At 44.6% G+C, this 24,032-nt stretch overlaps 1 protein-coding gene across 1 annotated transcript; it reads right to left on the reverse strand.

Annotated features, from left to right (window-relative positions):
- Positions 1 to 7,616: 7,616 nt before the first annotated feature.
- LOC132874769 (amine sulfotransferase-like) lies at positions 7,617 to 17,941 on the reverse strand. The gene is made up of 7 exons (XM_060911165.1): positions 17,685 to 17,941; positions 11,940 to 12,214; positions 11,486 to 11,694; positions 10,730 to 10,856; positions 8,735 to 8,829; positions 8,295 to 8,475; positions 7,617 to 7,744 (listed from the first exon to the last, which is right to left on the reverse strand). The coding sequence occupies exons 1-7, from the start codon at positions 17,939 to 17,941 to the stop codon at positions 7,617 to 7,619; spliced, it is 1,272 nt and encodes a 423-aa protein (XP_060767148.1).
- Between the last annotated feature and the right edge of the window lie 6,091 nt (positions 17,942 to 24,032).

A 24,032-nucleotide genomic window follows, 5' to 3' on the forward strand; every position in this document is an offset into this window, starting at 1 on the left:
ACTATAGATCCCGCTCTGTATCTAGAACATGAACTCAGGTTAATAAAAAGAGTGTAGTGGCTGTATTTTTTGATGTTGAAAAAGCATATGATATGATGTGGAAAGAGGGATTAATAATTAGGCTACATTAATTGGGGATAAGAGGGAGAATGCATAGATGGGTTAAGTTTTTTAACTGATAGGAAGATCTCAGTAAGAATAGGAAAAGAGTTTCGTGGGAATTATTTAGTAGAAAATGGAACCCCGCAAGGTAGTATAGTAAGTCCAATATTGTTTTCAATTATGATAAATGAAGTATTTAGTAATGTAGATGGGTCTATTGGGGTCTCACTATATGCTGATGATGGGGTAATATGGAAAAGGGGATGCAATATAGAGTTTATAGTGAAGAAACTACAACAAGCAGTAGAGAAAGTAGAGGCATGGGCACAAGAATGGGGGTTTAGATTTGCAGTTGGAAAGACAAAGGTACTTTTTTTTTTACTAAAAAGAAAGTAGATAATTAAATTAGTCTTAAACTGTATGGAGAAAACCTAGAAAGATTGTTTTAAATATTTAGGGATTTGGTTTGACAAGAAGCTCACTTGGAAAACACATATTGAAAGAATAGTAGGAAAATGTAAAAAGACAGTGAATGTTATTAGATGTTTGAGGGGTAGAGTGTGGGGAGCAAATAGATTGGCCTTGAAGGCTGTCTATAGAGGTCTAATCAGGTCAGTTCTTGGTTATGGATGTATAATATATGAATCGGCACCAAAGACTTTACTTAAAAAATTGGGCACAATCCAGAGTAGGGGTCTGCACGGGACAGAATTTTCAGTCCCGCTCCCGCATTGTGCAGTCCCACTCCCGTCCGCTCCCGGAAAGAATTATGATTTTCAGTCCCACTCCCGCCCGCTCCTGCAAAGAATTATGATTTTCAGTCCCACTCCTGCGCGCTCCCGGAAAGAATTATGATTTTCAGTCCCACTCCCCGGCACGGTGGTGTAGTGGTTAGCGCTGTCACCTCACAGCAAGAAGGTCCTGGGTTCGAGCCCCGGGGCCGGCGAGGGCCTTTCTGTGTGGAGTTTGCATGTTCTCCCTGTGTCCGCGTGGGTTTCCTCCGGGTGCTCCGTTTTCCCCCACAGTCCAAAGACATGCAGGTTAGGTTAACTGGTGACTCTAAATTGAGCGTAGGTGTGAATGTGAGTGTGAATGGTTGTCTGTGTCTATGTGTCAGCCCTGTGATGACCTGGCGACTTGTCCAGGGTGAACCCCGCCTTTCGCCCGTAGTCAGCTGGGATAGGCTCCAGCTTGCCTGCGACCCTGTAGAAGGATAAAGCGGCTAGATATAATGAGATGAGATGAGTCCCACTCCCGCCCGCTCCTGCAAAGAATTATGATTTTCAGTCCCACTCCCGCCCGCTCCCGCAAAGAATTATGATTTTCAGTCCCGCTCCCACCCGCGCCTGCCATATTTTGTCACGCTCCCGCCCGCAAATCCTGCATGATGCAGACGTTCGCGTTATTTCTCACGAAAGTTCTTGTCATTGGCTTGGGGAATTAAACATGCTGAGATTAGCTGAGCTCTCCACTGACTGATCCTTCACCTAGCGCACGTAGCGAGGGTGCGTGTTGCCAGGCGGCATGCACAGCTGAGGCTTTACAGAGATACCCAACACACCTACCAACATCTACAGTGGATATTAAGAATATTGTACATTGCACATAGCTTATGTCACTCCTCACATTTACATTCTAGGAAATACAAGTAGGCCTATAAGAAATTAATATAATTTAAAGACACAGCGTGATGGTGCCCCGCCCTCTACTTTGAGTGGATTTGAGCATAAATATCTACAGCTGATTTCCCTCTGCGTCGTACACGAGTGAGAACGACTTCCAAATGTCTGATTTCAGGACTCTTGACTTTTTAACGGTAAATGTACCTCTTTTTAAAGCAGCACTTACTTCTGAAGCACTGTGAGCTTCACTAGAGGAGCTCTGCTCTTCTGCCATGATCGGAGATCTCAAACACGGAAGAGCGGAAAGGAATTGGAAACGTACGCGAGATTAGACCACATCCGCAAATTTAGGCATCTTAAAATGTTTTTATTAATGCCAAATAAAATATCCAGCACAAATTATATATGATAGACATAAATTAATAATTTATAAATTTTATTTTAAACACGTTTTTAGTTAGCGGGACTGCAGCTCATCACCTCTCCCGCCCACTCCCGCATTGTGCACTCCCCCTCCCGCCCACGCCCGCAATGAGCTTTCAAAATTTGTCCCACGCCGCACTGCTTTGCGGCGAGTCCCGCGGGACTCCCGCGGGAGTGCAGGGCTCTAATCCAGAGTCAAGTTTTGAGACTGTGCTGTGGGGCCATAAAGACGATTCCGATACCAGCTCTACAGGTAGAAATGGGTGAAATGCCTTTGGAAAAGCAAAGAACTCAGATAGCACTAACGTACTGGGCAAATTTAAGGGGTCATAACGAAAGTCATCTGGCTCAGAGTGTATTAAAACCATGCCAGGGAAAGGAAAAAGAACATACAAAGAGTTTTGGCTGGACGATAGAGAATAAGATCAATGAGTTTGGAATAGCTGATAAAATGGTAAGTCCCACTGTGCCACTCTGTGTTGTCCCACCATGGACTCTAGAAGAAACAAGGGTCGATTTAAATCTGCTAAAGAAGGAGAAAGGGGAAAATATAAGCAAAAATGAAGTGGGTAAATACATCAAAGAAAGTTATCCAGAATATGTTAAAATATTTACAGATGCATCTAAAACACTGGAGAATAGAGTAGGAATAGTGTTTATCGTTCCAGAAGTTAATGTCATGTTGAATAAAAGGGTTAGTGATAATTTAGCAGTATATACAGGGGAACTGTTCGCTATTCTTCTGGCTCTAAGCTGGGTAGCGGAAGTAAAACCAGTCAAAGTTTTGATAGGTTCTGATTCCAGTAGTGCACTAAAGTATTAAATACAGGCAGTCAAATACAAGACAAGACATAGTACTAGATATAACTCTAACAATATTCAGAATTAAAAGAGCAGGGGTGGAAGTAAAATTCATGTGGATTCCTGCACATAGTGGTGTGGAGGGAAATGAGCTGGCACACAGATATACAAAAGGAGCAACAAGAAAAAGAGAAATAAGTACGGATGTAAAATATAGCAAGGCTGAGGTTAAAAGTATAATCAAAACAGAAATAAGAAAGAAATGGCAGGAAGAGTGGGATAGAGGAAATAAGGGCCGATATTACTACAGCATTCAAAAGAAAGTAGGAGAAATGAGAGGAAGCGATAGAAATAGAAAGGAGGAAGACATTATATCAAGGATGAGGTTTGGTCACACTGGTCTGAACAGTACATTAAACATAATGGATAAGCATGCTACTGGTAGATGTGAACATTGTGGACTTCAGGAAACGGTGGTGGAGCATGTGATGTTGGATTGTCCACGATGTCAACAAGAGAGACAGACACTTAAAGAGACACTTCAAAGGAATCATATGACACTAGGTATCAGAGAGATGTTGCAGTTGAGATCAGATAATGTGGGATATAGGGCTATTTTTAAGTTTTAAATGATACAGTAATTATTAGGAGAATTTATTACAATAGGGTAGTAAACAGTGTGGTTCACTCTCCAGTCCAGAAGGTGGCGGTAATGCACCTAAAAGCTATTTGCCAACTGCCATGAAACTATATAGAAGAAGAAGAAGGCATGGCGAGCTACTGAGTGTGGAAGACAGAAGGAATAAACTGAAGTTATTCTGATAAAAATACAGTTTTTATATGAGACATCCATACCTACATTATACAAGAACAATAAATATAAACATTCTGATAAGCTGTAATAAATATTTGTTTAATACATTAATATTTACAAACGACATGTAAATTGCATACGTACTTATTATGCAACCCCAATTCCAAAAAAATTGGGACGCTGTGTAAACTAAGTAAAAACAATGCGATGATTTGCAAATCTTAGAAACCCGATATTTCATTGAAAATAGACTAGTACAAAGACAACATATCAAATGTTGAAACTATGAAATTTTATTGGTTTTTTTTTTTTGAAAAAAATATGCTCATTTTGAATTTGATGTCAGCAACAAGTTTCAAAAGAAGTTGGGACAGGGGTGTGTTTACCACTGTGTCACATCACCTCTACTTTTAACAACGCTCTGTAAACGTTTGGGAACTGAGGAGACCAATTGCTGTAGTTTTGAAAGAGAAATGTCGTCCCATTCTTGCCTGATATACAATTTCAGTTGCTCAACAGTTTGGGGTCTCCTTTGTTGTATTTTGTGCTTCATATTCATATTTTGTGCCTATTGGAGGGACAGAAACTCTAATTTGCCTGACTGCAAATGATAAATCTTCTCTGCAGCAGATAAAGTACAGGAGCCATAAGCAATCACGCGGAGCTTTCCATTTTACCTTTGGTATAATGCACCTAGTCCCTGGTTGGAAGCATCTGTGTGGAGGATAAATGGAAAATACAACGGCATGGCGTTTGATTCAGTCTTATAAGGTGGGAAGTGGGGGGTTGAAAACACTAGATAAGGAGCAGACACATTTGCTGATTCTCTGCTTGGTGGGGGATACTGTGGGGGTGCCGGCGTGGGCTTTTGGATGGTTTCTCTGATTTGGAAAATCTCAGCTTTCAAGTCTTTCAACAGCACCATGCCAGAGTGGATTTCATTGATTTTGGACAGCAGACCAGGGGGTAGGGTGACTGTGTTTTGCTGGATGGCACTTTTCTTTTCCACTGGAACGTCACCTGCCTGGACTGTATTCACACTAGTCACTCGGGATGGAGTAGTGTGCTTCTTTTTGTCTTGTCTCTCCTTTTCACTGGTGCATGCAATGTTCAGTTTCTGCAGCAGCAGCTCATCTGAAGTGTTTGTCTGCAGGAGGTAAGACTGCAGGTCACTTTTAATATTGTCATTCTGTAGGCCATTTAACACAGTATGCATGAATAGACTTTGGACTGGTGCTAGGTCATATTTCAAGTTCGAATCAACTTCCTGAGAGGCAAACAGGATTTTTTTTTCTTTAGGTCCATTGCCCTTATTAGGAAATTCTGAGGGGTATCTTTACTGCTCTGGACCTCAGATGTGAGTTGTTTATATAACTCTGTGGCACGCCTCTCCTGGTAATGACACCTAAGGATCCTTCGAAGGGCCGGTTGTGTCAGTTTGTCTTTGCCTTCAAGGTAATTCTGTAACTGCAGGCCTGGTGTGATGGTACGGATTACAGCATCAATGATCTGTGACTCTGGGTAGCCTTTGCTGAGCCCACTTTCAATTTGTCTGGCCAGACTCGAAAAGATTAGCCTATCTTTTTGCCCTGGCTTCCCTATCTCGCCTGATATCTTTAAATCTTTGCACCACATGGAGCCACCAATTATCCTAACCTGCATGTCTTTGGACTGTGGGGGAAACCGGAGCACCCAGAGGAAACCCACACAGACACAGGGAGAACATGCAAACTCCGCACAGAAAGCCCTCGCAGGCCACGGGGCTCGAACCCGTACCTTCTTGCTGTGAGGTGACAGTGCTAACTACTACACCACCGTGTCTCTCTGTAATTTGTATGTGACAAATAAAGGCTTCTTCTTCTTACTGTATTCACTTCAAACTGTGTGCACTGTGTCACTGGTGATCTCATAACCTCTATTATATTATAATGTTTCGATATACAGTCAGTTGTAAACAGCATTCTTTAATGTGTAGATAAATGAACGTATTGTAATTTTATTATTTCACTGTTTTCAATAAAATGATTTGACAGTTTGTGATATTTTACAGCCTGAGATACATTATATGGCCAAAAGTATGTGCACCCCATAACCATCATATCCATATGTCCTTGTTGAAAGTCTCATTCCAGATTTATTCCCCTTCACTGTTATAATGAGCGCCACTATTCTGGGAAGGCTCTCCACTAGATTTTGTGTTCATGGGGATTTCTCACTACAGGAGCATTCATGAGATCAGACACTGACGTTGGTGAGGAGGTCTGGGGTGCAGTCGCTGTTCCAGTTCATCCCAAAGGTGTTCAGTGGGGTTGAGTTCAGTCAGGGCTCTGTGCAGGACACTCGAGTTCTTCACTCCAGCCTTCACACACCATGTCTTCATGGAGCTCCTGTGCTTTGTGCACAGGAGTATCATCAGGCTGGAACAGGTTTGGGGCATTTAGTTCCAGTAAAGGGAAACTGTAATGCTACAGCATACAGAGACTGTGTCAGTGGGGGCATGGTCAGGCATCAGCTGTGGACAGCGAGGAGCCAGGTAGAACCAGCAGGTAACACGTGATGAGTTTCACCTGTGTTTGAATACAAGCAATTTACTTTTGTGTATTTTCTGTGTTCTTGCAGGGAGAAGCCGGTAATCAGGGAGAGGGCTGAGCTACCCAGTGCTGTGTGTGTGTGTGTGTAAGAAAAGATTAAGAAACCAAAGTTAGTGAAAATTTGAGAAGGAAATTAAAACACAACTTGAGCTGTTAAGCTTCATTCCTGAACCTCCAAGGCTGCTGCAGAGATGTTCTATACAACTGTGTGCTTCAAACTTTGTGGGAACAGTTTGGTGAAGAAACACATCTAGGTGTGATGGTCAGGGGTGCATATACTTTTGGCTATATAGTGTATATAGGGCATGAACAATTACATGTATGTGGTGACAAAACAGTAAAAACACAATGATGTGATGATGCAGATTATTTTAATGGAACAAAATGATTGAGGTGATTAAAATGATGATGAAGATAAAGATGATAAAGATGACGATGATGAGTACATTACAATAATTTCATCATTATGCGTTAAACTGTAGTTTTAGTCTTTTAATCTAAACACGAAGAAAAGTTCACATTATTATTTTAAATGATTATTGTGAGCCTTTTTTTTTAAATTCCAGTAGGAGGAACAACATTAATCAAGATTACTCTGTGTGTGTGTGGACTTGGTACGTACTGAGGACCGGAAAACGTTTTTTACCAGCACAGTTTGGACATTTTTGTGAAGTGAGGACCAGGGGCGATTCTAGCATCTGATCTTTGGGGGTGCTTAGCCCCCAGAGCTGACAGAGGCACCTGGCTTGAACGACAGTGTTTCCACGTTTATTCCGCATTTAGACTAGACTTAACTAGACAAGAAGACTAGACAAGACTAGACTTATGCAATGTTTGAACAGAAGCTGACCCAATAAACTATGATATCTACACATTTACAACCACTGACACAAATATTTACGTTATATTTTTAACTAAACAAGACCTACTACTGCATTTTGAAAATGTAGGCTATATCCAAACCACACTCACTGTCCCCCCCAGACAATGACCAGGGTTTGGATTTGTGAATGATAAGCAAACGTAAACGCTATGTTACATTAAATAAAATTGACTAACACACGGTGGTCTAGCACGTAGAACATTTTGTCTGGTTCTCACTTCTGCAAAGGGCTGTTCGAGGGATAAGACTCAGTTTTAGGGATCAGAATGAGGTTTAGGTTAGAGGTAAGGGGTGGGGTTACTGGTAGGGTTAGGGTAAGAGGTGGGATTAGTGTAAGAGGCGGAGTTAGAGGTAGGGTTAGGAATATAGGTGTGTGTGCTTTATGCGTGTAGATCTGTGATGTCCCACACAAAGTCCAGTGGCAGATCTTTCATTTGTTCCTGATAAACACGGTCAAAGTGTTCATTCTGTGCCACAGTCAGAGAGTTCTTCCAGTCTCCCACTGTACCTGCACACACACACACACACACACACACACAAGTAAAAATCAATACCAACACGGGGAAAAATCACAGTATTGCCTTTAAGATCAGAAATTTACATACAGGGACATGAATGTCATGGCAATTTGGGGTTGTCAGCGATTTCTTCAAACTCTTCTTTTTCTGTGGCAGAATGTGTTGATTTCAGAAAACCCAAAATAAATTAAAACTTGTGCATTACGTTCCTGTTTTGTTTCCTATTAAAGTTGTCGGTTGTAAAATCATTCAGCCACAAAAGAAGAACACTTCAAAGAAATCACTGAAAGCCTGACATTGCTGTGACATTCTTATGTAAAGTGTTTAATAAGATAAAATCACAGATCAGTATTGCAGATAATACACAACCCAGTGCAGAAAGAAGGCAGAAGCTACAGGGATACAAAAGGAAGCCATCACGAAAGAGATGTAAATCCATTTTCAGTGAATGTTTTGGTGGATAAAATGAGTGAGAGTTGGGTTTGTGTGTCAGCTGAGAAGTGAGAGATTGTTAATAATCCCTTTCTCACTCTTTCGTACCCTTGCGCAGGAAAGCGCCTTTCATTGGATCTACAAGATCATCAGGTAAAAGTTCATAGTTGGCTTTTGGGTCTTTCTTCATGTAGTTGAAGCTCGATTTCTCCACCACACTGTCGATGACATCATCCGACACGTTCTTCCCCAAAAACTCACAAATCTGCACCACGGCACCTCTCCGGTCCTGAAACACCACAACACATGTTTACATTCATTCACACAACATCCAGAAACCTACATGGGACACAGAGTCCAGTCAGAGCAGCTGAGGATTATAATATCATCATCATCATCATCATCATGAGGTCAAATCCAAAATCATCCACTGACTAACACACATTTGTTTAATTAACACAATATTGTACAATAACAGTGTGAACTGAGATAAAGTGTTAAGTGATAAACACAATATAAAAATAAAATGGCTGTATGTTTCGTCTCACCCGGATCATCTGCTCATAGCTGAGAAACAGGATGTTGTATTTGTCCTTGTTGGTGTACCATCCTTTGATGTGATCAAACCAGCAGCCCCCGACCACTGCACACAAAACACACAATACATTCAATCCGACTGAACCCACATCAGCTCGACTGCTCTCACATTTAAACTGTCCTGCAGTCCCATTTAGAGAACGTCTGAGTGTTAATTCTCAGCAGGACAAAAACCAGCCTGAACTCAGATCATAAATCCTTAGTCCGTCACAAGTGTTGGAAGGTTCAACGGAGTCACTAAACCTCGAGTCCAAGTCCAGTCTCGAGTCCCCAGTGTTCAAGTCTTAGTCAAGTCCAAGTCATTAAAAATTTTTTTGAGTCGATATTTTCGAGTGCAATATTTACCTTCACCATTAGATTAGTTTCTTACATAACTTACCTTATTTCTACTGTTAGAACACTAATCATCGAGGCACTGGTTTTTGCTTTTTCCGTTCCCCTTATGTCACTTACAGTATTTCTATTGTTCTATTAGACACTGTTTTTTAGACATTTATTTCTTGCACAGTTCTTATTATGTACTTTTTTCCCCTCCAGCTTGTATTGTTGTATTTTAATTTATATTGCACTGTTATGGAGCGACTTCTGGCACAAGAATTTCCCTCGGGATTCATAAAGTTTTATATATATATATATATATATATATATATATATATATATATATATATATATATATATGAAGGTCAATTCAATCTCCTTGGGTACACACAGATTAAAACCTGTGATTTCCTCCTGACCAATCAGAATGCAGAATGGAGAAGTGTAATTAAAGCAGTTTAGACAGTAATTCTCTCTCTTTCTCTCTGCGCATATAAGGGAGAACACTGCCAGCTTGACATTGTGGATAACAGTTGAAATAATCCTGACTGCATGTTTGAGTAAGAGTGAAATGAGCAGCACAGGGAAAACATTAACTTAGTTATTTAGTTTATTATTTTCTCATTCTTTCGTGTGAACATTTATTCGTTTAATTAAAAAAACATGCTTGGAATAAAAAAAAAAATTGCCCAAAAGTGTAAAATAGTTCCAATTATTAATTTCTACATTATGTCATGCTTAATGACAAAACAATATTTTAATATATTTTAAACACTTTATATTTCATTGCTTTTTGGTAAAAAACGAACACCATGTGACCTCCTCGACTGGATTTAGCAACTACTAATGCCTATATCAGGGATGTGCACTGCAAAGAAACTCTTCATAATGTTGCTATTTAGACTCCTTCTGATGAGTGAGTTCAGGAAAACCACGGACAGAGACAACGTTCGTTGCTGAAGAGAGTCTCTCAACTCACTCTTTCGCCCTAAAGGGCAATGTTATTGGGAAACCCACCCCAGAACGGCAGGCAAAATCATAAAACCATGAAACAGGCGACAGGTCGAGCGAGGCACAAACAGGCTATCATAGACTCGGCAGAATCAAAGACAAGAAACAGGAAATCAGGGATCAGGAAACCAAGCAAGGACATAAGGCTCGGTAACATGTCAGCAATGCAACTCAATACTTCCCAAAGCAAATGTGTTTTCACAGTTTTTATATCAGCGTGCTGATTGTGCCTTAATCCTGTGAAGGTGTGAGTCGTTTACAGCACATGCAACAGTCCAGTTGGCGCCCACGCACTTTCCGAGGGTGCCCGAGTGTCTATCTGATGCATGCATCAAGGTGCGCAGCTGTGACACTCTTGCATGAAATTAGTACAAATATTAATGTAGATATAAATATCTTATGCCAAATTATTATGGCATGTTACAAAAAATAAAGAAAAAATCCAAGTCCTCATCTCCAATTTATGAGTCTGAATGCAGTTAATGCACGAGTCCAAGACTGAGTCATCAGTGCTCAAGTCCAAGTCAAGTCATGAGTCCTTAAAATTAGGGCATGAGTCGGATCCAAGTCCGAGTCCTGGACTTGAGTACTACAAGCCTGGTATGAAGAATACTTACCCTGTCCAGTGAAGAATCTCTCCATCAGCTCGTTGTACGTCTCTGGTTGTTCTAAAACCTTCAGGAACCGAGTAAAGTGGAAGTAGGACGTCATGATGTCTTTGGGATTCCTGCTCACATAGATGATCTGGAATAAGAAAAACAAAACATTAATAAAAGCTCATGTTTATTACTGTACAGATCAGAGCAGGGTTGGAAGGAACACTACTGTTAGGTTGGTGCTAACATAACTTTGAAATCACCATCAGAGCGCTAGCTAATATTAGAATTGGGGACTGGACACACATGTTAAGGACAGTGGTAAAGGCTGAGCACTGCCTTAAGGAAACGGTCCTCAATATATACATAAAAGATTTACATAAAAGATACAAGCTTTACAAACAAGAAGATCTACAGACATAAGAGTTTATAAATTTACAAGCTATGGACAAAATTTACAAACAAAAAAGGTCTACAATCTACAGACATTCACATAACATACATTGAGCACTTGGTAATAGGTATTGCACTTGGCAATTGGTATTGTGATAACAGATATTGCATAAGAGAGGATAATGCACTTGATAATAGATAAATAACCGTAAGTATGAGTCTGCGATGACCTGGAGACTTGTCCAGGGTGTACCCTACCTCTCACCCATAGTCAGCTGGGATAGGCTCCAGCTTACCTGCAACCCTGTACAGGATAAGCGGTTACAGATAATGGATGGATGGAAGTGGTAAAGGTTGAACAGTGTGTGTGTGTGTGTTTCCTACCTTTCCTTTGCCCTGTAACCCACAGGGCATCAGGTACTCGGGGAGGTGAGAGCAGAAGAGGCGGGGGGACCGGCGAGTGGGATAGTACTGTCCCTTTCCATTCATGGGAAACTCCAGCCATGGCATGCGGTCATATGTATTCTGATCTATGGACTCTGGAAACTCGTCCTCATACAGCAATGTCACAATGCGCTGAGTCCAAACTGTACCTGAAAGACACCCAGGTCACATCTTCAAAAGATTTATAGGAAATTTATTTGGGGGTGGAGCTACAAATGATCTCAGACTGTGATGTCAGAAATATCACATCTGATATTCAAATTAAAAGAAGAAAATAGGATGCACTTGTTTGGAACGCAGTCTTGCCAGGTGATGCCCAGGATCCTTCTAAGGCAGTGCAGATGGAAAGCATTGAGTCTGCGCTCTTGACAGGGGTACAAGGTCCATGCTTCACTGCCATAGAGGAGAGTGCTGAGCATGCAGGCTTGGTACACCTTCATCTTGGTGCTGATGGTCAACATGGAGTTTTCCCAAACCCTCTTTGCAAGGTGAGCCATTGCTGTTGCTGCTTTGCCGATACGCATGTTCAGTTCAACATCCAGGGAGAGGTTGCTGAAAATGGTAGAGCCAAGGTAGGTGAAGTTCTCCACCACCTTGAGGGTGTAGTAGCTGATGGAGATGCTTGGAATGTTGCTGACACCTTGGCCTAAGATGTTGGTCTTCTTAAGGCTGATGGTTATGGAATCAATTTTGTACCAAAATGTTCATACAATACTTTTGAAATATCAAACAAAAATGACAAATCAAAATACAAAAAAAGAAAAAAAAAGTCAATTTTTTTTAGACTGGCAAACAAATTGTTTGTGTAATCGTGCAAAATATCAGTCTATTACTCTTCAGAAACCTTTTATTTTTGTTCCGCGTCTTTCTCAGTTTTGCTTGACGTAATTTATTTTGGTTGCGATTCCAGCTTTCTCGTTTGCGCTCCCTGACTTTTTGCTTGCAGTTTTGGCACAAACTTCCCGTGTGGGTGGGCTGTCCAGGAAAGCATTCCCATTGGGTAACTTGTGTTTGACTGACAGCTACGCTCAGCCATTCCCTTCTCGGATTCTGGCGGACTGTTTGATGAGTGACCGATCCATTGACAGTAAACAAGGATCGAGTGGACTTCAGTGGCGAGTATGATATTGAATTTACACTTTGTTGAATTAATTCAATATCATAGTCGCCAATGAAGTCCACTCGATAGATGGTGAGGCCGAACTCTCTACATGCACATGCAAAGCAGCTAATAAGATGCTGTCAAGCTTCCTCAGTCAAGTTCAAGTTTTTATTGTCATATGCACAGTTAGGACATGTCCACTTGCACAATGAAATTCTTAATTTGCTGTCCACCATGAATGTCAATTACAAATAAATAAATAGGCGGAAGAAGTAATACAAAGTAAGGCAATATAGTGCAAAAATAAAAGCAAAGAAAAGCAAAAGCAACAAAAACAAAAACACCCAGTGTAGTACAAAATAAAGGGGAAAGTCAAGGTCAAGTCAAGTTTATTTTTATAGCTCTTTTAACAATAGACATTGTCACATAGCAGCTTTACAGAAAATTAAAGACTTTAAACATAAGCTAATTTTATCAATAATCTATCCCCAATGAGCAAGCCTGTGACGATGGTGGCAAGGAAAAACTCCCTCAGATGACATGAGAAAGAAACCTCAAGAGGAACCAGATTTAAAAGGGAATCCACCCTCATGGGTTCCCTTTTAAATCTGGTTCCTCTTGAGAACCCATCCTCATCCCCTACTAGAACTGCCACCTTATTGTGGTGGAGGGGCATTACGCCCCTGTTAGGGTCTCCCAAGGCAGACAGGTCCTAGGTGACAGGCCAGACCAAGAGCAGTTCACCAAAACCCTTATGGATAATAATAGATCAAGGACCGTGACATCGCTGGGTATGGCGCAGCTGTGGCCCCACCCTGGAGCCAGGCCCGGGGTTGGGGCTCGTATGCGAGTGCTTGGTGGCCGGGCCTTTGCCCACGGGGCCCGGCCGGGCTTAGCCTGAAGCGGTGATGTGGGCCTGACCTCCTGTGGGTTCACCACCCACAGAGGTAGCCATAGGGGGCCGGTGCAGTGTGGATTGGGTGGCACTCGAAGGCAAGGGCCTCGACGACCTGATTCCCGAACACAGCGGCTAGCTGTTGGGACATGGAATGTCACTTCGCTGGGGGGAAAGAGCCTGAGCTTGTGCGGGAGGTTGAGAGGTACTGGCTAGAGATAGTCGGGCTCACCTCCACACCCAGCTTGGGCTCCGGAACTCAGCTCCTCAAGAGGGGCTGGACTCTCCACTTCTCTGGAGTCGCTCATGGTGAGCGGCAGCGGGCTGGTGTGGGCTTGCTTATAGCTCCCCAGCTCAGCTGCCATGTGTTGGAGTTTACTCCAGTGAATGAGAGGGTTGCCTCTCTGTGCCTTCGGATTGGGGAGAGGGCTCTTGCTGTTGTTTGTGCCTATGGGCCGAATAGCAGTATAGAATATCCGGCCTTCTTGGAGTCCCTGGGAGAGGTACTGAGAGGTGCTCAGACTGGGGACTCCATTGTTCTACTGGGGGACTTCAACGCTCACATGGGTGACGACAGTGACACCTGGAGGGGTATGATTGGGAGGAACGGCCTCCCTGATCTGAACCTGAGTGGTGTTTTGTTATTGGACTTCTGTGCTAGTCACGATTTCTCCATAACGAACACCATGTTCAAGCATAGGGGTGTCCATAAGTGCACGTGGCACCAGGACACCTTAGGTCGGAGGTCGATGATCGACTTTGTTGTCGTTTCATCTGATCTCCTGCCCTATGTCTTGGACACTCGGGTGAAGAAAGGGGCTGAGCTATCAACTGATCACCACCTGGTGGTGAGTTGGATGTGCTGGCGGAGGAGGAAGCCAGACAGACCTGGCAGGCCCAAATGTATGGTGAGGGTCTGCTGGGAACGTCTGGCCGAGCACTCTGTCGGGGAGGTCTTTAACTCCCACCTCCGGGAGAGCTTCTCCCAGCTTCTGAGGGGGGTGGGGGACATTGAGTCTGAGTGGACCATGTTCTCTACCTCCATTGTAGATGCGGCTGTTTGGAGCTGTGGCCGCAAGGTCTCCGGTGCCTGTCGTGGTGGCAGTCCCCGAACCCCGTGGGGGACACCGGAAGGAAGGGATGCTGTCAAGCTGAAGAAGGAGTCCTATTGTGCCATGTTGGCCTCCGGGACTCCTGAGGCAGCTGACGGGTATCGGCAGGTCAGGCGTGCCACAGCTCGGGCAGTTGTGGAGGCAAAAACTTGGAACTGGGAGGAGTTCGGTGAGGCCATGGAGGAGGACTATCGGTCGGCCTCGAAGAAATTCTGGCAAACCATCCAGCACCTCAGGAGGGAGAAGCAGTACTCTGCCAACACTGTTTACAGTGCAGGTGGGGAGCTGTTGACCTTGACTGGGGACATTGTCGGGCGGTGGAAGGAATACTTTGAGGAGCTCCTCAATCCCACCGTCACATCTTCCACTGAGGAAGTGGAGGCTGATGATTCAGAGGTGGATGCATCCATTACCCAAGCCGAAGTCACTGAGGTGGTTTGCAAGCTCCTCAGTAGCAAGGCACCGGGGGTGGATGAGATCCGCCCCGAGTATCTCAAGTCTCTGGATGTTGTGGGGCTGTCTTGGCTGACACGCCTCTGCAACATCGCGTGGCGGTTGGGGACAGTGCCTCTGGAGTGGCATACTGGGGTGGTGGTCCCTCTTTTTAATCAAATCAAGTTTATTTGTACAGCGCTTTTAACAATAAACATTGTCGCAAAGCAGCTTTACAGAATTTGAACGACTTAAAACATGAGCTAATTTTATCCCTAATCTATCCCCAATGAGCAATGAGCGACGGTGGCAAGGAAAAACTCCCTCAGACGACATGAGGAAGAAACCTCGAGAGGAACCAGACTCAAAAGGGAACCCATCCTCATTTGGGCAACAACAGACAGCCTGACTATAATATTAACAGTTTTAACAGGTATAACCCTCAACTGTCCTCATGGGGCCATCCTTCACAGGAGTGGGGCGATAAAACTCCGACCAGACACAGGGCACCAGGATGGATCAAGCAGGTCCGAGGGGCAGAAGAGGCCAGCATCTCAATCCCAGGATCAACATGTAACTCAGAGGGACAGATGGGGGGGGGGAAGAGAGAGAGAGAAAGAAAACACGTTGTTAGGTATGCCCTAAAAATGACAAGTATTAAATCTGTGTGGTAGGCTTGCAGAGACGAGAGTCTTTACATCAGGCATAACACACAATGGCATGTTAATATGGTAAAAAATACATCATGACCTGCTCTGGCTGGATGCTTGATTGGGTGATGGGAGCACACTCCTCAGCAATGATGAGATGCAGATGGGACCCTTAGGCCTGGCCAAGACAATTCAGTTACATTTCACCGGGTCTGGGACATGCGACAGAATTTTAAGAAAGGGGACCGGAGAGTGTGCTCCAATTATAGGGGAATCACACTTCTCAGCCTCCCCAGGAAGGTTTACTCCAGGGTACTGGAGAGGAGAATTCGGCCAATAGTCGAACCTCGGATCCAGGAGGAACAATGCGGTTTTCATCCTGGTCGCGGAACACTGGACCAGCTCTATACCCTTCATAGGGTGCTCGAGGGTTCATGGGAGTTTGCCCAACCAGTCCACATGTGCTTTGTAGATCTGGAGAAGGCATTCAACCGTGTCCCTCATGGTATTCTGTGGGGGGTGCTTCAGGAGTATGGGGTTCGGGGCTCTTTGCTAAGGGCTGTCCGGTCCCTGTATGAACAGAGCAGGAGTCTGGTTCGCATTGCCGGCAGTTAGTCAGACCTGTTCCCAGTGCATGTTGGACTCCGGCAGGGCTGCCCTTTGTCACCGGTTCTGTTCATAATTTTTATGGACAGAATTTCTAGGTGCAGCCAGGGGCCGGAAGGAATCCTGTTTGGGAACCACAGGATTTCATCTCTGCTTTTTGCGGATGATGTTGTCCTGTTGGCTTCTTCAAACCAGGACCTCCAGCATGCACTGGGGTGGTTTGCAGTCGAGTGTGAAGTGACTGGGATGAGAATCAGCACCTCCAAGTCCGAGGCCATGGTTCTCGACCGGAAAAGGGTGGCTTGCCCTCTCCAGGTTGGTGGAGAAGTCCTGCCTCAAGTGGAGGAGTTTAAGTATCTTGGGATCTTGTTCACGAGTGAGGGAAGAATAGAGTGTGAGATCGACAGGTGGATCAATGCAGCCTCCGCAATGATGCAGTCGCTTTACTGGTCCGTCGTGGTGAAGAACGAGCTGAGCCAAAAGGCGAAGCTCTCGATTTACCGGTTGATCTACATTCCAACTCTCACCTATGGTCATGAGCTTTGGATAATGACCAAAAGAACAAGATTGCGGATACAAGTGGCCGAAATGAGTTTCCTTCGCAGGGTGGCTGGGCGCTCCCTTAGAGATAGGGTGAGAAGCACAGTCACTCAGGAGGAGCTCAGAGTAGAGCTGCTGCTCCTCCACATCGAGAGGAATCAACTGAGGTGGTTCGGACATCTCTCTCAGATGCCTCCTAGACGCCTCCCTGGGGAGGTGTTCCAGACATGTCCCCTCGGGAGGAGGCCCCGGGGAAGACCCAGGACACGCTGGTGGGACTATGTCTCTCGGCTGGCCTGGGAATGCCTTGGTGTTCTCCCCGAGGAGCTGACTGAGGTGCCTGGGGAAAGGGAAGTTTGGGCTTCCATGCTCAGACTGCTGCCTCTGCGACCTGGCCCCGGATAAGCGGATGAAGATGAGACAAGTATAGTTTTAACATGAAGTCTGTTTTGTTGAAGTTATAAACTGTTCATTGATGGAAACTTGAGTGCAAAACTGTTCATGACAACAGCAGTCCTAAAGTTAGCAAGTTAACTGTAGACCTTAGCCATAAAAGCATTACTGTAAGTGTCCAATGCCATCTTCCAAGTGCGACAGTGTGTGCAGTCAGGGCAGCATCATCTGCAAACAGCATCTCCCTGATCAGGACAGTCGCATTTTGGTCTTTGCATGGAGGCAAGTGAGGTTAAAGAGGTTCCCATCATTTCTGGTGTTGAGGTATATGCCATCCTCTGACTGGTTGAAGGCAAAGGACAGCAGTAGGGAGAAGAATATGCTGAAGAGTGTTGGGGAAAGTACGCACCCCTGTTTCACTCTGCTCCTGATTGGAAATGGATCCAAGGATGAGCCATCGTAATGGACAATACCTTGCATGCCTTCATGAAAAGATGCAATCAACCTCAGGAGCTTGGGGGGGGGGCAGCCGATCCTTTGCAGCAGGGTGAACAGACCTTTCCTGCTGACAAGGTTGAAGGCCTTCGTCAGATCAATGAAGGCGATGTACAAGGATCGTCTCTGCTCTTGGCACTTCTCTTGCAGCTGTCTCAGTGAAAATATCATATCAACTGTTGCTCTTCCTGCTATGAATCTGCATTGTGCCTCAGGGTATACACCTTCTGCAAGTGCCTGAAACCTGTTCAGTACTACATGGGTGAAAGCCTTCCCAACAATGCTGTGGAGGTAGTTATTGGGACAAATTCCACAGTAGTTGTTGCAGGTCACTATGGTCACCTTTGTTCTTATACAGCGGGATGATGTTGGCCTTATGCGTATCCTGGGGCACTGTACTGTCCTCCCAGCACTGTAGCAGGAGCTTGTGAAAATGGTGCAGGAGAACAGATTTCTTGTCAGCCTTGATGACCTCAAGGGAAATGCCATCCTTTCCTGGAGCTTTGCCACAGGCTAGGGAGTCGATGGCCTTGCTGTGTTCCTTCACAGAAGGTGGAACATTGAGCTCCTCCATGACAGACAGGGGATCAATATGCTCAAATCCTATGTTGGTGATAACATTCTCCCTGGAGTACAGCTCCTGATAATGCTCTGCCCATCTCTCACCATTTTTTGGTCTGTTATGATGTTGCCAGAAGCAGACTTCAGGGGTGTGAGCTTGGTGGGACTTGAACCGAAAGCTTTTGGCACAGATGTTGCTGCAGTCAGCAGAGAGTTGGATGCTCTGGCAGAGGTTCAGCCAGTACTTGTTGGCACACTGTCTAGTGATCCGTTGAGCATTGTTCCTGGCTTTCCTAAGCGCAGTGTCTTCTCTGAGGGCTATCTCTTGTAGTTGAGCAGTGCTGCATGCTTGGCTGCAATTCCTGCTTTGAACCAGTCTGGATTCTATCTCTCTGTCTTGCCGAAGGTGTCCAAGGCAGAGTTGTAGATGGCATCACGAATGTGGTTCTGTCTTTCTTTGGTGTTGCCTGTGGGGCAGTCCTTCAAGTCTTCTTCAGTGGATTTGGCGAAGCGTTCACACAGGTCTGGGATTGCTGTCCTGGCTGTGTTGATATGTGGGCATTCTTTCTGCTTGTAACCATGGATTCATTTGGGCTGAAGATGCATCTTGCTGCTGATCAGGGAGTGGCTGGTGTCACAGTCAGTGCTGTGATAACTGCGAGTAACAAGGATGCAGTTCAACCAGGGTCTTCAAGTGATAATGAGATCCAGCTGGTGCCAGTGACAGGATCTGGGGTGCCACCAGGATACTCTGTGGTTCGGTTTGGTGCAAGGGCGGGTGGTGCATAAGGGCGATTGGGTGACGCACTGCCAAAATGAAAAAAAAAAAGTTTGTTTTTTTTTAAACAAACTTTCACTAGTGCTGCTCTAGGCAGTTTTAATCTGTCTCTGGGTATCATTGTCCAATCAGGGTGGTCTTGCTTCTAGATTACTGCCCCCTTTGGGGCGATTTTAGTCACATTGAAAATCGCCCAAGAGTTCACTGATAGAGTCCCATGTTAATATATTTTTTTTCTCCTAACTGACACTTCAGTGCAATCTCTATGGGTTCCGGGGGCGCTTGCCCTAACGTGCTTTCGTCACTGCGAAGCGCGGCAAAGTTGCATTCGATCCGCTCAGTTTCTGAGGTGAGATGGATGTGGAAAGTAATTCAGTGCAGTCCTTAAAAGAAGTTCCATTTAGTCAGCGATCAAATCGAGCTAAATTGGCAACAAAACAAGCTGGACCCCCTCGACCAAATCTAAATATAAAACAAATTTCAACAAAGGGGGGGAAATCATATACTCGAGGTTTTTCTTCAACATGGTACCAGCGCAAATCCTGGCTAGCTGGCTGCAAGGATGCCTCAGCGGTTTTCTGCTACCCCTGCTTACTTTTCCACCCTGGAGATGGCTCCACGGACAACACTGCTTGGACAGTCACTGGAGTTTTGGACATACATCATTTGTTGGAGAAAATAAAAAAAAACATGAGTTATCAAAGATTCACATGGGCAGCTGCCTGAAATTTTCAGCTTTTGGGAGAGTGAACATCGCTACACAACTGGATGAGGGCTACAGGCTAGCAGTTCGCTGCCACAATGATGAGGTGAGCAAGAACAGGCACATATTAAATCGGCTCATCCAATGCGTGAAATTTTGTGGAGTGTTCAAGTTCGCTCTACGAGGCAAAGATGAAACCGAGCACTCCAGTCACCGTGGTGTTTTTCTGGGTTTGGTTAATTTCGTGGCTGAACTTGATGAGATTTTTGATGAGCATCTGAAAAATGCTACCGTCTTCAAAGGAACATCAAACACAGTTCAAAATGAGCTACTGGAGTGTATGCTAGCTGTCGTGAGGGAACGTATTTTGGAGGAGGTGTAGTTTGCTAAGTATGTAGCCATTCAAGCAGACAAGACCACAGATGTGTCTACACAGACTCAACTGGTGCTTGTGCTGAGGTACATGATCAACAGCAACCATTCGGTGCAAGAGCGTTTTTTTTAATTTATCCCCATCACCAGCACAACTTCGGACTCAATCGCCAGTGCCCTCTTGGAAAGACTTAACAGTATTCTCCACAGCGATGATGATAAACAAAAACTCATCACACAAGCTTATGACTGATCCAGTGTAATGAGGGGACATAAAGCTGGAGTGCAGCTAAAGGTGCGTGAGCATTTTGATAATGCATACTATGTGCATTGCTATGCACACCAGTTGAACTTGATAATGGAACAAACCACGTCTCACATCACTCCCGTCGGTATTTTGTTTTCCGATCTGACCGGAATTGCGTCTTTTTTCTCCCGGTCACCTAAGCGGACCAGCATCCTTGACCAGATTGTGGCGCGTAGGCTGCCCAGAGCTTCATCCGCAAGATGGAACTTCAACAGCAGAATTGTCAACACTGTGTACGAAAACCGAGATGACCTCTTAGAGTGTTTTGAATTCATCAGGACTTCGGGATCATTTGACATGTCTTCAGTGAGAGAGGCATCTGGCTACGTGAGAATGTTGCAGGATAGTGATTTCAATTTTTTCCTCTGGCTGTTCCATAAAATCATGCCTTACGTCGACATCCTGTACCAGCAGCTCCAGAAGAGAGACATTGATGCAGTCTTCATCAGACATGCCCTCCAGAACTTCTCAACCAGTGTGCAGGCTATTAGGTAAAATAAAACATTTTTGTCAATACAAAGCTTTGTCATGAGGAAATACTAAAGCTATAGTCTAGTTTATTTGTGTTTTAAATAGATATTGTGTTTGATTTGCTTCTCATTTATAAAAAATCAAAACAACCCAACTAGAGCTTGATTGTTAATTATTTTACTATTTTATTTACAGAAATACTTTTTTTTTTGCACCTGAACTGTTTGTATTCAGTAATATGTAGCCTAACAAACACTTTGTTAGTCTACCTGCCCTCAGGGACTCTCAGCTGCCACTGGAAGAAGCAACAGGAGTCACAAGACTGAGGACAGCTTTGGGAGAGGAAGAGAAGCAGAGGCTGCCAAAAGAGATCTGCGACACCATCCTGGATCACACCAAAGAAAGGTTCTCCTTCACCGACCATCTAGTGAGTGCCACCTTACTACAACGAGAGATGTTTGAAAGGTACCACCATTCATTTCCTGATGAAGCTCTTAATACCGCTGTGAAGGCCTACCCTATGTTGAACAAAGCAAAGCTCAAGACAGAATTATCTCTCATCTATGAGAATCCTGAATTCAAGCACTGTTGCGGTGGATTGGCTCTGTACCAGGTTCTCATGGGATACAACCTTCAGGAGACCTTCTCTGAGACCGTAGGACTGTTGAACATTCTCATCACTACTCCCATGGCAACAGCTGAAGCTGAGAGATGTTTCTCAACCTTAAAAAGAATTAAAGCCGCAAGCGGCCTTGACGGGCCCTCGCGCCAGCGGCCAAGGGGGGCGGGGGCATGCGTCCCCGCGAAATACCTTCCACAGCTTCTTCGGCAAGAGACATTACCACAAGGTAGTGGTGTGAAGGAAAAGCATTATGGAATTATTTACCAAAAACCCGTGTTGGAGCAATTGCGTCGGCCAAAAACAGCGGCCCCCATGGACGAAAATTCCCAAAATGTGGTATTTGGGTAACATGTCAGAAGCCCAATGAGTGATTTGCGTGTGAAGTATGAGCAGTTTTGAGCAAGTAGAAGATTTGTTATGAATTTTTAAGCATGTAAAATTTTGCAGTGAAAATTGATTGACGTATAACTTCTGAACGGTTTATCCTACATGAAACGTATTTAGAATCTTTTGTCAGCCATGTCTGAAGATCATGTGTATCAATTTTGGTGACATTCCTATGAACGGTCTAGGAGGAGTTGCGCCGTGTTCGTGGCCATGCATTACGCACAAAAGTGAAATTACCTCACTTCCTGTTGGGCGTGGCTAATGCATTGGCATTACATTTTTGTCCAGCTTAGTGAGATACATATGCGTACCAAATGGCATGCCACTACTACAAACTACATGGCAACCAGGCACCTTAATGCGGGAGGCCAAAATCACAACGAGTTAGGGGGCGCTATAGAGGCCCTGAGGCCCGCCTGGATCTGGGCTTCTGGTTCTCAGTAGCGGTGGCAGTCTAAGAAAAAGGAGCCAAATTTCATGCGTAGTCGACCATGGCAAGCGCCCCAATAAGGGTCTTGGAAAGAGTTTGCTTGGCAAGTTTGACAGATCAGAAGCTGCAATATCATTTTTGCCATAACCAGCACCCCCAGGGGCGAAAGTGCACAAAATTTGGTGTAGATGTCAGGTGAGCTATGAAGAGTTTGCGTATGAAGTTTGATGACAATTGAGTAAATAGAAGATGAGATATAGATTTTTGAAGAATAAATTTTTTGGTTTTTCCCATGTCAGTAGGTGGCGCAATGCTGTACATGAGCGATTATGAGTTGGAAAAATAAGTGTCTACAACAGCAACGTACTGTCACAAGGTAGTGGTGTGAAGGAAAAGCATTATGGAATTATTTACCAAAAACCCGTTTTGGAGCAATTGCGTCGGCCAAAAACAGCGCCCCCCATGGACGAAAATTTCCAAAATGTGGTATACATGACATGGGAGGTAGTAAGAGGGTGGCCGTGAAGTTTGACCAAATTTGAGGAAAGATTGGATTTTTTGCCCAAAAATAGCGCCCCCAGTGGCGAAATATCACAGAAATTGGGTAACATGTCCGAAGCCCAATGAGTGATTTGCGTGTGAAGTATGAGCAGTTTTGAGCAATCAGAAGATTTGTTATGAATTTTTAAGCATGTAAAATTCTGCATCGAAATTTGATTGACGTATAACTTCTGAACGGCTTATGCTACGTGAAACATATTTAGTAACTTTTGTCAGCCATGTCTGTAGATGATGTGTATCAATTTTGGTGACATTCCTATGAACGGTCTAGGAGGAGTTGCGCCGTCTTCGTGGCCATGCATTTCGCACAAAAGTGAAATTACCTCACTTCCTGTTGGGCGTGGCTAATGCATTGGCATGACATTTTTGTCCGGCTTAGTGAGATACATATGCGTACCAAATGGCATGCCACTACTACAAACTACATGGCACCCAGGCACCTTAATGCGGGAGGCCAAAATCACAACGACTTAGGGGGCGCTATAGAGGCCCTGAGCCCCGGCCAAGTTTGGGCTTTTGGTTCTGAGTAGCGGTGGCAATTCTCGGAACTGGCGCCAAATTTCGTGCGTTTTCGCCCATGGCAAGCGCCCCGAAAATGGCCCAACAGCGGAGAAAAATAAAGAAGAAGAAGAAGACGGAAGAAGAAGAAGAAGAAGAAGAAGACGGAAGAAGAAGAATTAAAGCCGCTAGCGGCCTCGACGGGCCCTCGCGCCAGCGGCCAAGGGGGGCGGGGGCATGCGTCCCCGCGAAAGACCTTCCACAGCTTCTTCGGCAAGAGACATTACTCCCACAATGGCGACAAAGCACAGAATTGGACACATGGCAACAATAGGGTCTCGCACTGTACGATGCTCGGGGGGCGCTATAGAGGCCCTGAGGCCCGCCTGGATCTGGGCTTCTGGTTCTCAGTAGCGGTGGCAGTCTAAGAAAAAGGAGCCAAATTTTGTGCGTTGTCGACCATGGCAAGCGCCCCAATAAGGGTCTTGTAAAGAGTTTGCTTGCCAAGTTTGACAAATCAGAAGCTGCAATATCATTTCTGCCATAACCAGCACCCCCAGGGGCGAAAGTGC

This window comes from Neoarius graeffei, chromosome 27 (genome assembly GCF_027579695.1).
Source record: "Neoarius graeffei isolate fNeoGra1 chromosome 27, fNeoGra1.pri, whole genome shotgun sequence".
In the NCBI taxonomy this organism is placed as follows: domain Eukaryota; kingdom Metazoa; phylum Chordata; class Actinopteri; order Siluriformes; family Ariidae; genus Neoarius; species Neoarius graeffei.

What these genes read in the sequence shown, in the direction of transcription:
- LOC132874769 (XM_060911165.1), bottom strand. Translation starts at nt 17,941, where the DNA reads ATGATATTTTCACTGAGACAGCTGCAAGAGAAGTGCCAAGAGCAGAGA. An exon ending in CAGCACTCTCCTCTATGGCA is followed by an intron (nt 11,695 to 11,939) that starts GTGAAGCATGGA and finishes GGTGTCTTTCAG; the next exon opens with GTACAGTTTGGACTCAGCGC. An exon ending in GAGATTCTTCACTGGACAGG is followed by an intron (nt 8,830 to 10,729) that starts GTAAGTATTCTT and finishes TTTTGTGTGCAG; the next exon opens with TGGTCGGGGGCTGCTGGTTT.